Source organism: Rhincodon typus, chromosome 11, assembly GCF_021869965.1.
Source record: "Rhincodon typus isolate 14 chromosome 11, sRhiTyp1.1, whole genome shotgun sequence".
In the NCBI taxonomy this organism is placed as follows: domain Eukaryota; kingdom Metazoa; phylum Chordata; class Chondrichthyes; order Orectolobiformes; family Rhincodontidae; genus Rhincodon; species Rhincodon typus.
This window is the reverse complement of record NC_063342.1, coordinates 26,005,854-26,019,313: the sequence shown is the minus strand read 5'-3', so window position 1 is coordinate 26,019,313 and position 13,460 is coordinate 26,005,854. Positions and strand designations below refer to the sequence as shown.

The following is a 13,460-nucleotide window of genomic DNA, read 5'->3' as shown; positions in this document are numbered from 1 at the left end:
TGCCGGGTGTGGTGGGGCTGGAGGGGAGTGTGGAGCGGACAAGGGAGTGCCGGAGAGAGTGGTCCCTCCGGAAAGCAGATAAGGGTGGGGAGGGAAAAATGTCTTTGGTGGTGGGGTCGGATTGCAGATGGCAGAAGTGTCGGAGGATGATGTGTTGGATCCGGAGGTTGGTGGCGTGGTACATGAGGAAGAGGGGGATTCTGTTTTGGTTGTTATTGCGGGGAGGGGGTGTGAGGGATGAGTTGCGGGAAATGTGGGAGACACGGTCGAGGGCATTCTCGACCACTGAGGGGGGGAAGTTCCAATTCCCCGGTCCCCAACACCTCATCTTGACCATGGACGTCCAGTCCCTGTACACCTGCATTCCCCATACAGATGGCCTAAAGGCCCTCCGCTTCTTCCTGTCCCGCAGGCCCGACCAGTCCCCCTGCACTGACACCCTCATCCGCTTAGCCGAACTCGTACTCACCCTCAACAACTTCTCTTTTAATTCCTCCCACTTTCTACAGACAAAGGGGGTGGCCATGGGTACCCGCACGGGCCCAAGCTATGCCTGCCTCTTCCGTACCTACACTGGCCCTAAACACCACCTCTTCCTCTGTTACATTGATGACTGTATCGGCGCTGCTTCGTGCTCCCACGAGGAGCTCGAACACTTCATCCACTTCACCAACACCTTCCACCCCAACCTTATGTTCACCTGGACCATCTCCAATACCTCTCTCTCCTTCCTGGACCTCTCTGTCTCCATCTCGGGCAACCACCTAGAAACCGACTCCCACAGCTACCTAGAATACACCTCCTCCCACCCACCTTCCTGAAAAAATGCCATCCCCTATTCCCAATTCCTTCGCCTCCGCCGCATCTGCTCCCAGGATGAGGCATTCCACTCCCGTACATCTCAGATGTCCTCATTTTTCAAGGACCGCAACTTCCCCCCCTCAGTGGTCGAGAACGCCCTCGACTGTGTCTCCCGCATTTCCCACAACTCATCCCTCACACCCCCTCCCTGAAATAACAACCAAAACAGGATCCCCCTCGTCCTCACGTACCACCCCACCAACCTCCGGATCCAACGCATCATCCTCCGACACTTCCGCCATCTGCAATCCGACCCCACCACCAAAGACATTTTTCCCTCCCCATCCTTATCTGCTTTCCGGAGGGACCACTCTCTCCGTGAGTCCCTTGTCCGCTCCACACTCCCCTCCAGCCCCACCACACCCGGCACTTCTCCCTGCAACCGCAGGAAGTGCTACACCTGCCCCTACACCTCCACCCTCACCCCCATCCCAGGCCCCAAGAAGACCTTCCACATCAAACAGATGTTCACCTGCACATCTGCTAACGTGGTATACTGCATCCGCTGTTCCCGTTGTGGCCTTTGCTACATCGGGGAAACCAAGCGGAGGCTTGGGGACCGCTTTGCAGAACACCTACGCTCGGTTCGCAATAAACAACTGCACCTCCCAGTCGCGAACCATTTCAACTCCCCCTCCCGTTCCTCAGACGACATATCCATCCTGGGCCTCCTGCAGTGCCACAACGATGCTACCCGAAGGTTGCAGGAACAGCAACTCATATTCAGCTTGGGAACCCTGCAGCTCAATGGTATCAATGTGGACTTCACAAGCTTCAAAATCTCCCCTCCCCCTACCGCATCCCAAAACCAGCCCAGCTCGTCCCCGCCTCCCTAACCTGTCCTTCCTCCCACCCCAAGCCCCACTTCCATCTCCTACCTACTAACCTCATCCCGCCCCCTTGACCTGTCCATCCTCCTTGGACTGACCTATCCCCTCTCTACATCCCCACCTACACTCACCTTTACTGGCTCCTTCCCCGCCTCTTTGACCTGTCTGTCTCCTCTCCACATATCTTCTCCTCTATCCATCTTCTATCCGCCTCCCCCTCTCTCCTTATTTATTTCAGAACCCCCTTCCCCTCCCCCTTTTCTGATGAAGGGTCTAGGCCCGAAACGTCAGCCTTTCTGCTCCTCTGATGCTGCTTGGCCTGCTGTGTTCATCCAGCTCTGCACCTTGTTATCTCAGCAAAGTTGAAGCTTAGATTAAGGGAACTGTGACAACATGAATACAAGATTGAACGGATGGTAAGAAAGCAGAGATTAGTAGGAAATGATTGCTTTTAAGTGTACAGGGAAGCGTACCCTGCTATGCTTGCGGAGATAAACAAACAGGAGGCCGGAAGAACACAGCAGGCCTGGCATCGTCGGGGTGAAAGGAGCAGTCAACATTTTGGGTATTAACCTACTCCAGGACTCCTTGTGGAATTGGTTCTGAGACCACTGTTCTTTGTTGATATATTTTAAAACTTAGGGATTCAGGGCATAATTTCAAAGTTTGCAGATGACATAAACTCAGTTATGTAGTAATCAGTGAGGAGGTATTACCACACTTAAGGAGGGCAAGTGACATTGAAAAGATGAGTTGCATGACCTTTCACATACAGAAAAGGTAGAGTTTTTTAAGAACAATGAAGAGAGGCAATAAAGAAGTAAAGGTAAAGTTGTGACTCCGTACCATTCTCCTGTTTCCCCCATAACCCTGAATATTATTTCTGTTTAAATAGTCGCCTAATGCCAGTTTGAATGCCTCAATTAAACCTGCCACCACCACACTTCCAGGCACTATGTGCCAGACCTCTCCTGAAGATGTATTTTCTCCCAACAGATTTGCTTCTTTTGCAAATTACCTTGTAGCACTGCTCTCTCACTCGCGACCATTTCATGCGAAGGAATAGTTTTCTCCCCCCTACCCTAACCAAACCTTTCATGATTTTTAAAATAAAATTCTATTAAATCGCCTCTGAACCTTCTCCTCTCCAAGGAAAGCGACCCAACTTCTCCAAATCCATCCTCAAGATGGAATTTTCTCATCCCTGAATCAGAGAAGTCTGAATTGGAGAGAGGAGAGGAGAGGAAAGGAAAGAAAGGCGAATACCTGTCACTAACTTCTCACTCTCACATCCTTGGCAACAAGACCAGTGGCTCAGTGCCGTAAATGAACAGGGGAGGGTTTTACGATGGTTTGTTTTATTTTCTGACGACACCTCTACGATACAGTTTACGGCATCAGCTGGGGATAGACGTGGAGGCTGAGAGCGGAATGGCGGCGGCGGCCGAGGAGGTGCAGCAAGTACCGGGCGGTAACAGCAGCTGGTGGGTATCACCGGGGCTCGGCTACGGTTCCTGTGTTAGGCTGGCCGGAAGGAAATGAGTTGTCGGAGCGTGTGTATCTGTGCGTGTGGTGGTGTCCGCCGGCTGCGGTTCAACATGAAACCCAGCCGAGGAGCTTTAAACTGAGAAGTGGATCAGTTGAAGGGACAAGCTGAGTGACAGCCTCACTTTATTTCCTTTGATTTACATCACGTTAGTCATTTTCCTCCTTTTGGGAAGCTAGTTTATTGAAATATAAAGTCAGCAAAAATAGACAATCGTATCAGTACATATATATGGACTTTGTGATATGACTGTAGAGTGGACTCGTTCAAGTAGCTTGTTTCTCAGTTAAAAACGACACACCGCTTTTAGCCAGAAAAGCATAAAAGATCTGTCAAGTGGTTGTTAATTTTCTTAAATTTGAAGGTGGGAAAGGAGGAAGGTGAGGAGTTGTGATTTGTCTCTCAACAACCCACCTCTTCTTTCTCTCCCCGCCCCCAATAAACTCAGAAGGTGAAAAAGGTAGCAGCCTGGAGGGACTGATTCTCTGTGTGCGACCAAGAGGAGGGCTTTTGTTTACATTTGTTGATCATGCACCGAAAAGGGCGAGAGTGGGAGTTCTACCGCAGAAATGCTTCAAAAGGCATTAACTGTGAACACTCATCACATCATCCTTTGATATTGTTTCCCACATCCTGTAATTACATGGGAAATAATTTAGTTGGATGAGCTATTTCAAAGATGTTTCTGGAGTTTTGTACAAAAATTTCTTCTGGACAAAACTTAAGTTGACTTCAGTCTCTGTCATTTGAAATTGAGCTAGGCTAATTATTAAATTTTTGCTTGAAAAATTACATACTGTATGCAGTTGTGAAAATTGTATGATAATTGGCTTGAGTACCATAACAACAGAAAATTTACAGGGGCATAGTTATACTTACAGAAGTATGAAGTATAAAGCTAGAAGTAGTGTACTGCACTGAAAGCTCTCTGCTGTCTGGGCTATAAAGCAGTGTGCTCTAAATATATTTATGGTTCCACTAGAGTTTAATGATCAGTTATATTTAAATGTGAGGCATTAGCTAGCTTATCCCTCCATAACAATCCAACTATCAATACTTCAGTTCTTGCTGCTGATACGTGTGAGGGTACACATGGGATTTCCTTGAATGTAATGGGAGGAAGAGATCAGATCTTGCTGTGATCCAGATGTAGTTGAATAGTTTTCTCAGTCGTTTTGGCTTCTCTTGCATGGGAATAAATTATTTATTTAATTGACTTAAGGTAACAAAGAACAATGGTCAAAGCACAAATTGCAGTTTAGTTGATAGGTTGTTGTGAGTTGATGCTGTTATGCAGCAATTGTTGTGAAGTAAACATGTTATAAGGCTACATTCAACAGGTTGGATCAGTACTTGCTTAAGTTCAGTTTGGGAAGCTTATCACCATTGTTGTATTTTGCATCAATGTAAAACTCCTTTGAGTGGCTGGTTAGATGTGTGAGATCATAATGGGAACTATGACTGATTTTGGCAAACACTGGATTTCCCTTACAAATTGAAATCTTGTGTTTCTACATGTAATAGGCTTGTATTTGTATGGCACTTTTCACAACCACCAGACTTTTCAACACTTTGAAATAGTGCTTTGCAATACTTTTAAAAGTATTGTTCTGTAGGAAACAAACAGCCAATTTGCATGTAGAAAGCTGCTGCAAATAGCAGTATGATAATGGCCAGGTAATCTGTTTTATTATGTTAATTATGCAATAAATGTTGGCAAGCTCACAATGGATAATAACCATGTGCTGCTTTTCATAATAGTACCATTTGATCTTTAATTTGCAGCTAAGAGTTTGGATGACTTGAATTTAACATCTCAGCCAAAAGATGGCACCTTCTGTGTGCATAAATATAACAGTGATGTATTGCAGCATCAACATTTTTTGATAATACCTCATCTAGTCTGCAAATGCTTCATACACATGAATTATTTGGATGTCAAATAACTATTGTTTATGTAAATATGGTAACCAGGTTGCACTCACCAAAGTCTTATAGCCAGTAAATATCCATGTGTTAGTTCAAAAGCAAAATGCAGTGGGATGCTGGAAGCTTGAAAAAACACAAAAAGTGCTGAATACTAAGCAGATCAGGCAGCATCTGTGGAGAGAAACTGAGTTAACAGTTTTGTTTGATTTCCATTAATCTTGATGCAGTACACAAACGTTAGATTGTTTAAGACAGTGGAAGGGTGGAATGGGGGCTGGATGAACAAATGATATTGCGGGGAATCAGGGGAGACTAAGGAACAAAATTCATCATGCAATTGCCATAAATCAATTTAAATGCAACAAAGCTAAAGAAAGAAGCCAGATTGGTCAAGACTGGCCAGCCAAACAATTAAAAAAAAAAACAGGATAATTTGGAGGCATGGATTATGACCTAAAATTGTTGAACACTGTGTTTAGTGCAAAGGACTGTAGAGTGCTAAGTCAAAAGATAAGGTATTGTTAAAGCTGTATTGGGCTTCACTGGAACACCATAGCTGGCCATGGGCAGAAATGTCAGCATAGAAGCAAGGTGGAGAATTAAAATTATTCTTGTTAATCAAGGGCTGAAAGGTTATTAGGAAGGCAGGAGTGCAGAATTGAGGTTTCAATTGGACCAGTCATGACATTCTTCAATGGCAGAGCCCTGGGGGACTGTATGACCTACGACTGCTAATGATGCGATGTCTGTAAATTACAAACAATTCTTGCACAAAGTGGCTACCCAGTCTACATATGCTCCCTGCTATGTAAAGAAGACTATAACGTGAGCAGTAAATACAATGTACTAAATTGAAAGAAGCACAAGTAAATCACTGTTTCACTTGGAGGGAGTAGTTAGGCCCTTGGTGCAAAGGAAGGAGAAGGGAGATGTTGCATCTTCTGCTCTTGCACAGAAAAGTATCATGGGGAAAGAGAGCTGGGGTGTCACAGAAATGGATTAGTGTCACAGAAAGAAGTGGATTTAAAATCTCTAGTTCTGACGAAGAAGCGTCATCAACTTTAAACTTTAACTCTGTTTCTCTCCTCTGACCTGAATTCTTCTAACATTTTTGTTCTTATGGCTTTTACCTTGGAATGACTGTTTAGAAGCTGGTCTTGTTGATGGCTGTTTTGTAAAATCATGTTTCTGACTTTAAACAAAACAGTTTTAAACTCTTCAATTTAGCGATAATTAAACGACTTGTAACAGCATAATGCGACAATAAACTTAAGATGTTCCATTATACCAGTATTCCTTATCAATCTTCTTCCGCTTTTATATAAGAAATAGTTGGTAGCTTCGTACACTGTTATTTTGGCAGCTAAACTTGATAGTAATAACTTTATCTTTTTTGTTTTGCATTGGAGGTGGTTGGGAGCAGATTTACAAGAATTATACCTGGAATGAGTGAGTTGTTTTATGAGAATATATTGTCTGTCTGGCCTTGTTTCCACGGAATTTAAATGAGTGAGGGGTGCCTTGATAGACGTATATAAGATCCTCAAGGTGGTGAGGCAGGTGGCTTGCATCCTATGGTCTCGTCAGGGACAAAGCAGGGGAATGGGGTTGAGAAACATATCAGCCATGATCGAGTGGTGGAGCAGACTAGATGGGCTGAATGGCCTAATTCTGCTTTCATCTCTCATGGTTTTATGTGAAAAAGATGTTTCCTCTTTTTGTTGAGTCTAAAACTAGGGGGCAATGTTTTAAAAATTAAGGATTGCCCTCTTTGGACAAAAATGAGAATCTTTCTCCCAGCGGGTTGTGCAACTTCAGAACTCTACTTAGAAGGGATTCAGAGTGGTGTCATTAAATATTTTCACTGCAGAAGCAGATAGCCTTAATTCTTATTGAGCAAGCGAATCAATCAGTGGTAGATGTGAATGTGGAATTTCAAAACACAGATGGACCAACCAGAAATACACTAAATGGCAGAGCAGACTCGTAGCTGAATGTTCTACTTCTCCTATTTGGTCTGTTTGCATAGTTTTGATTTTTGATTTATTCACTTTTTAAAGAAAGTTTTGTAATGTCAGTTGTATTTATGTCATTCTTCCTTGTTTCTTCTGCCTTATCCCTTAGTTATGAACAGTATATCATCCCCAGCTCAATACCTGGTTCTGATAAAACTCCTTGTTCAAAGTACTTCTGTCTAGTTTCCAGGTTTCTCGCAGTACTGAAAGAACACTAGCAGAATTTATTAAAGATATGCTCTTGTGGTTAAAATTGTGGTGCATTATCCCTTTTTACCTATGTGTACTATTTGTTACACCTGACTGTAACAGCTCTTGCAAAATCTCCTTCGTGTCCAGTGTTTAGACTTTACTTGGTTCCACTCCTTACCTGAATATAACTATGATGACTGCAGAAAAGATTTCTTTTCCCTCCTCTGAACTGTCATCAGAGGCCCCTACTGTTCGTTAATTGGATGTTGCCTGTAGGTGATACAGTCTTTGGACCAGATTTCACATGCTTATTGTTAGTATTGTTATCTGCCCTTCACTATATTTTGTCTGCATCTCTGGTGTCAGTCTGCACAGTTGATAAGATTCTAGGTGAGAAAAACAACCTCTAGCTTAAAATCGCAAAGACTAATGCATTGTCTTCAGACCCACCATGTATTCTATTCTTCTGCTATTGATTTTCATGTTTTGTGATATGTTCTGGGACTAAATTAAGATGTTATCGAGTTTTGGGTTTCAATTTGAACAGCGTGTTTTTGAGTTGTGGTTTTTAATTAATGTAATGAAATATTCCTTGATAGACTGGGTACAGCCTAAAGAATGATTAGAAACTTCACAACATGCAGGGTAGAGCAGTTTGTTTGAGTGTTGCTCATGTTGGTGGATTTAATGTTCAATGTTTCAAACACCAGACTGAGGATGCAGAGGATGCAAGGTTATTTGAACAACAGTCCTTTTCCTTATGATCTCTATGATTGAAAAGTTCAGGAATATCAATACCATGCGTGTACCATCAAATGTAAGACTCCTTCAAATTTCACACCATTCTTCCTGGTAATATAATGTTTTTTTTTTCTTTGCTGCACTGCTATCTTGGAAATCTCTACACTGCTACCAGTAATGTACTACTTGTACAAAGTAGTGTACCACTTTGGGAAGGCTACTGCAGTAAGAATGGAGTAAACGAAAAGTTTCCCACTGTCCATAACCACCTTAGGGTAACGAGGGATGGCCAGCATATTGCTCCCTTGCCAAAATCAAAATATAATGATATAAAATTGGCATTGATCTGGTCTAAAATTGGTTCTGAGGTATGACAGTGGTATGTGTAAGGACCGAGATTCTACAAATTGGCATTTCCATCCATTACAGAGAGAGAGATTATTCATGTATAATTTGTCAGTGACCACTCCACAAGTTTGGGATAAGTTGAGACAGTCTTCAATGAACAATAGCAGCCAGTATGAGGATTAAACTCATGCTGTCGAATTTATTCTGCACATTCTACTCATTTAGGCATCTCTACTAACTGACAGTCCAGTGATAGAAACAGGAGCAGGAGTGGGCCAGTTAGCCACTTGACCCTGCTCCACCACTCAGCTGGATTATAGTGATCGACCTCAAGACAATTTGCCTACACCAATCCCTTTTTCGTTGATGGATTAAATATCTAGAAATCTATTGCATCTGTCATGAATGTACTCAACATTTAAGGAGATAGTTCATAACTCTCAACAACGGCATTCCGTAGGAAAAGAAAGATCTTGCCAGAAGGTACACCATCCATGTCAAGGAAGTTAAGAATGGTATAAAATTGAAAGAAAATAAGCGCAAGGCTTCAGATTAATGATGGTCTAGAAGATTAGAAACATTTTTTAAAAATGAGAAAGGATGTCTTATAAAGGTAAGTATATACAATATGAAGTGAACTACTAAGAAATATGTGTGATAGGAGGAATGCAGATGACACCAAAATTGGCGATGTAATGGATAGTGATGAAGGTGATCTCGGAGTGCAACAGGACCTTGATCACATGGGCTGAGGACTGGCAGATGGATTTTAAGTTAGATAAATGTGAAGTGTTGCATCTTTGGTAAGGCAAATCAGGGCTGGACTTATACACTTAATGCTAGGGTCCTGGGGAATGTTGCCAAACAAAGAGCCCTTGGGGTGCAGGTTCATAGTTCCTGAAAGGTGGAGTCACAGGTGGACAGGGTAGTGAAGGAGGCATTTGGTACACTTGCCTTTGTTAATCAGTGCATTGAGTATAGGAGTTGGGATGTCATTTGCAACTGCACAGGACATTGATTGGGCCACTTTTGGAATACTGCATTCAGTTCTGGTCTCCCTGCTATAGGAAAGATGTTGTTGAACTTGAAAGGGTGCAGAAAAGATTTTCAAGGATGTTGCCAGGGTTGGAGGCTTTAAGCTGTAGGGAGACGCAGAGTAGGTTGGGGCTATTTTCCCTGGAGCATCAGAGGCTGAGGGGTGATCTTTATGGAGCTTTATAAAACCATGAGGGTCGTGAATAGAGTGAACAGCATAGGAACGTCCAAAACTAGAGGGCATAGGTTTAAGGCAAGAGGGAAAGATATAAAAAGGACCTAAGGGCAACTTTTTCCACACAGAGGGTGATGCATGTACGGAACCAGTTGCCAGAGGAAGTGGTGGAGGCTGATACAATTACAACTTTTAAAAGGTATCTGGATGAATACATGAACAGGAAAAGTTTAGAAGGATATGGGCCAAATGCTGGCAAATGAGACTAGATTAATTTAGGATATCTGGTCGGCATGGACAGTTGGACCAAAAGATGCTGTACAACTCTGTCTCTAAATATATAAACAAGAAAGTAAGACCTTCTACAAGTATGTAAAAACATAGAGAGCAAAAGTAAATGTAAATGTTTAGAAAATTAGGCTGTGGAGTTAGTAATTGGAAACAAGCAAGCAAGTGGCAAGTATTTCAGATCTCTCCTCACTACTGAAAACATAAAGCATCCCAAGAATGGTGGAAACTCACGGGACATAAGGGAAAAAGAAACTTAAACTATCATTCAAGATAAAGTACGAGAACAAAGGGCCAGCATGTTCCCTGAAACTTGGAAAAATAGATGAAAGGCAAGTAGTGAGGGTATCATGGTATCTGCAGAGGGTTATAGGTAGGTAAAGTGAGGGGGCAAAAAAAATTGGTGATAGAATATAATGTGGGAAAATGTGAGGTTATGCATTTTGACTGGAAGAATAGAGCAGCTAATTTTTTTAATGGTAAACAACTGCAGAAAGCTGGGTAATGGGGAAGGCAGGTGAAATTTTGGCTTTTACTTCAAAGAGAGTGGAGTATAAAAACAGGAAAGACTTGCTAAATCTATACAAGGCACTATTTGAACACAACTGGAAAGCTATGAATAGCTTTGGTCCCGCACCTGAGGAATGCTTTATTAGCATTGGAGACAATCCAGAGAAAGTTCGCTGTGTTAATTCCGGGTATGGAATGATTGTTTTCTGAGATGTTCAGTAAGTTGGGCCTGTACTCATTGGAGTTTAGAGGATTGAGAGGATCCCTTATTGAAACTTAGGGGTCTTGGCAGGGTAGATGAGGAGAGGTTGCTTCCCTTTGTGGCAAAGTCCAGGACCAGAGGGCATAATTACAGAATACACAACCGCCTGGACAGAGTGGACATTGGGGAAAATGATTCCATTAGCAGGAGTCTTAGAGTAAAGGGAGGATCCTTTAGAATGGAGATGCGGAGAAACGTCTTCGGCCAGAGAGTGGTGAATCTATAGACCTCATTGCTACAGAGGCTGTGGAGGCCACGTCATTGAGTATACTTAAGACAGAGATAGATAGGTTCTTGATTGTCAAGGTAATCAAAGGTTAGGGAGAGAAAGCGGGAGAATGGGGTTGAGAAACTTATCAGCCATGATTGAATAGCAGGTCAGATTCGATGGGCCAAATATCCTAATTTCTGCTCCTATGTCTTATAATCTCAGGGGTCACCCACTTTAGACAGATGGAGTATTTTTTGAGGTTAGTGGATCTGTGCAATTCTTTCTTGCAGAAGACTTAGAGGATGTCATTGAGTATATTTAAGGCTAAGATGGACATGCTTTTAATCTGTAAGGGAATCGAGGGTTATGGCGAAAAGGTGGGAAAGCAGACTTGAAGGTTATCAGAGCAGTCATGATCTCATTGAATGGTGAAACAGACTTGATGGGCCAAATGGCCCACTTTTGCACCTGTATCTTTTGGTCTAATTAATGGCCTGCATCTTAGGTTCTTAAGGCTTGCTGCAGAGAGAGTTGGTGCCTTGCTTGTAGACTTCTAAAATTCCTGAGATTCTGAAAATATTCCAGTTGAATGTCGTACCACAAATGTAACATCTCTATTCAAGAAAGAAGGGGAACAGCAAGCAGAAATTGTCAGGCAGTGAGTCTAATATCAGTCATTGGGAAAATGCTAAATTAAAGTAGTGTCAGGATATTTAGAAAATCATAACACAATGAAGCTGAATCAAATTGGTTTTATGGAACACGTTCAGCTTCACAAATTTATTAGTTGATGACTTTGAGGATATAACAAGATGAGGATAAAGGGGAACCAGTGCCATTTAGTGTATTATATTTGAATATCCAAATGTCATGCATCAACATCCTGTGTAAAAGGTTGCCAAAAGGGATCAAAGCTGTTCGGCATAATATCATCATGACTTTGAATTCCTCTACGTTATATTTTATTTTTCTTTTCAGATATTCACCAATTTTATTTTTGAAAGTCACAGTTGAATCTGTCTCCACTAATGTATTTTCTTCACCTAATCAAATTTTGCTCTTGATATCATTTTTATTTTGGTTTATTTATTTGTTTATTTTTATTCATATATTTATTTTTAAAGCAAAAACAGTCTGCTATTGACAATTTGTAATCAAAAGTGGAGTCACAGATGGATAGGATAGTGAAGAAGGCATTTGGTATGCTTGCCTTTATTGGTCAGTCCATTTAGTATAGGAGTTGGGAGATCATGTTGCGGCTGTACAGGACATTGGTTCGGAGATAGTAGGAACTGCAGATGCTGGAGAATCCGAGACAACAAGGTGCAGGGCTGGATGAACACAGCAGGCCAAGCAGCATCATAGGAGCAGAGAGGCTGACGTTTCGGGCCTAGACCCTTCATCAGAAAAGGGGGAGGGGAAGGGGGTTTTGAAATAAATAGGGAGAGAGTGGGAGGCGGATAGAAGAGGGATAGAGGAGAGGATAGGTGGAGAGGAAACAAACAGGTCGAAGAGGCGGGGATGGGGCCAGGAAAGGTGAGTGTAGGTAGGGAGTTAGGAAGGGGATAGGTCAGTCCAGGGAGGACGGACAGGTCAAGGGGGCGGGATGAGGTTGGTCGGTAGGAGATGGAGGTGCGGCTTGAGGTGGGAGGAGGGGATAGGTGGGAGGAAGAACAGGTTAGGGAGGCAGGGACGAGCTGGACTGGTTTTGGGATGCGGTAGGGGGAGGGGAGATTTTGAAGCTTGTGAAATCCACATTGATACCATTGGGCTGCAGGGTTCCCAAGCGGAATATGAGTTGCTGTTCCTGCAACCTTCGGGTGGCATCGTTGTGGCACTGCAGGAGGCCCAGGATGGACATGTCGTCTGAGGAATGGGAGGGGGAGTTGAAATGGTTCGCGACTGGGAGGTGCAGTTGTTTGTTGCGAACCGAGCGTAGGTGTTCTGCAAAGCGGTCCCCGAGTCTCCGCTTGGTTTCCCCGATGTAGAGGAAGCCACACCGGGTACAGCGGATGCAGTATACCACATTGGCAGATGTGCAGGTGAACATCTGCTTGATGTGGAAAGTCTTCTTGGGGCCTGGGATGGGGGTGAGGGAGGAGGTATGGGGGCAGGTGTAGCACTTCCTGCGGTTGCAGGGAAAAGTGCCGGGTGTGGTGGAGCTGGAGGGGAGTGTGGAGCGGACAAGGGAGTCACGGAGAGAGTTGTCCCTCCGGAAAGCAGATAAGGGTGGGGAGGGAAAGATGTCTTTGGTGGTGGGGTCGGATTGCAGATGGCGGAAGTGTCGGAGGATGATGCGTTGGATCCGGAGGTTGGTGGGGTGGTACGTGAGGACGAGGGGGATTCTTTTTTGGTTCTTATTGCGTGGACGGGGTGTGAGGGATGAGGTGCGGGAGATGTGGGAGACACGGTTGAGGGCGTTCTCGACCACCGAGGAGGGGAAGTTACGGTCCTTGAAAAACGAGGACAACTGAGATGTACGGGAGTGGAATGCCTCATCCTGGGAGCAGATGCGGC

The 13,460-nt window shown here is 43.6% G+C and overlaps 2 protein-coding genes across 3 annotated transcripts in view; one reads left to right on the top strand and one right to left on the bottom strand.

Moving 5' to 3' along the window:
- Positions 1-3,003, bottom strand: part of cmss1 (cms1 ribosomal small subunit homolog) — a 323,921-nt gene extending 320,918 nt beyond the window's left edge. Inside the window, exon 1 of the mRNA XM_048602496.1 lies at positions 2,958-3,003. The gene's annotated coding sequence lies outside the window, so the exon portion shown is untranslated. The remainder of the gene's footprint in view (positions 1-2,957) is intronic.
- A 69-nt stretch (positions 3,004-3,072) lies between these two features.
- tbc1d23 (TBC1 domain family, member 23) overlaps positions 3,073-13,460 on the top strand; it is a 72,717-nt gene continuing 62,329 nt past the window's right edge. For both annotated transcript variants that reach the window (XM_048602493.1, XM_048602491.1), the window contains exon 1: positions 3,073-3,175. In XM_048602493.1, the coding sequence (XP_048458450.1) occupies positions 3,123-3,175 (53 nt within the window). In that variant the 5' untranslated portion in view covers positions 3,073-3,122. The remainder of the gene's footprint in view (positions 3,176-13,460) is intronic.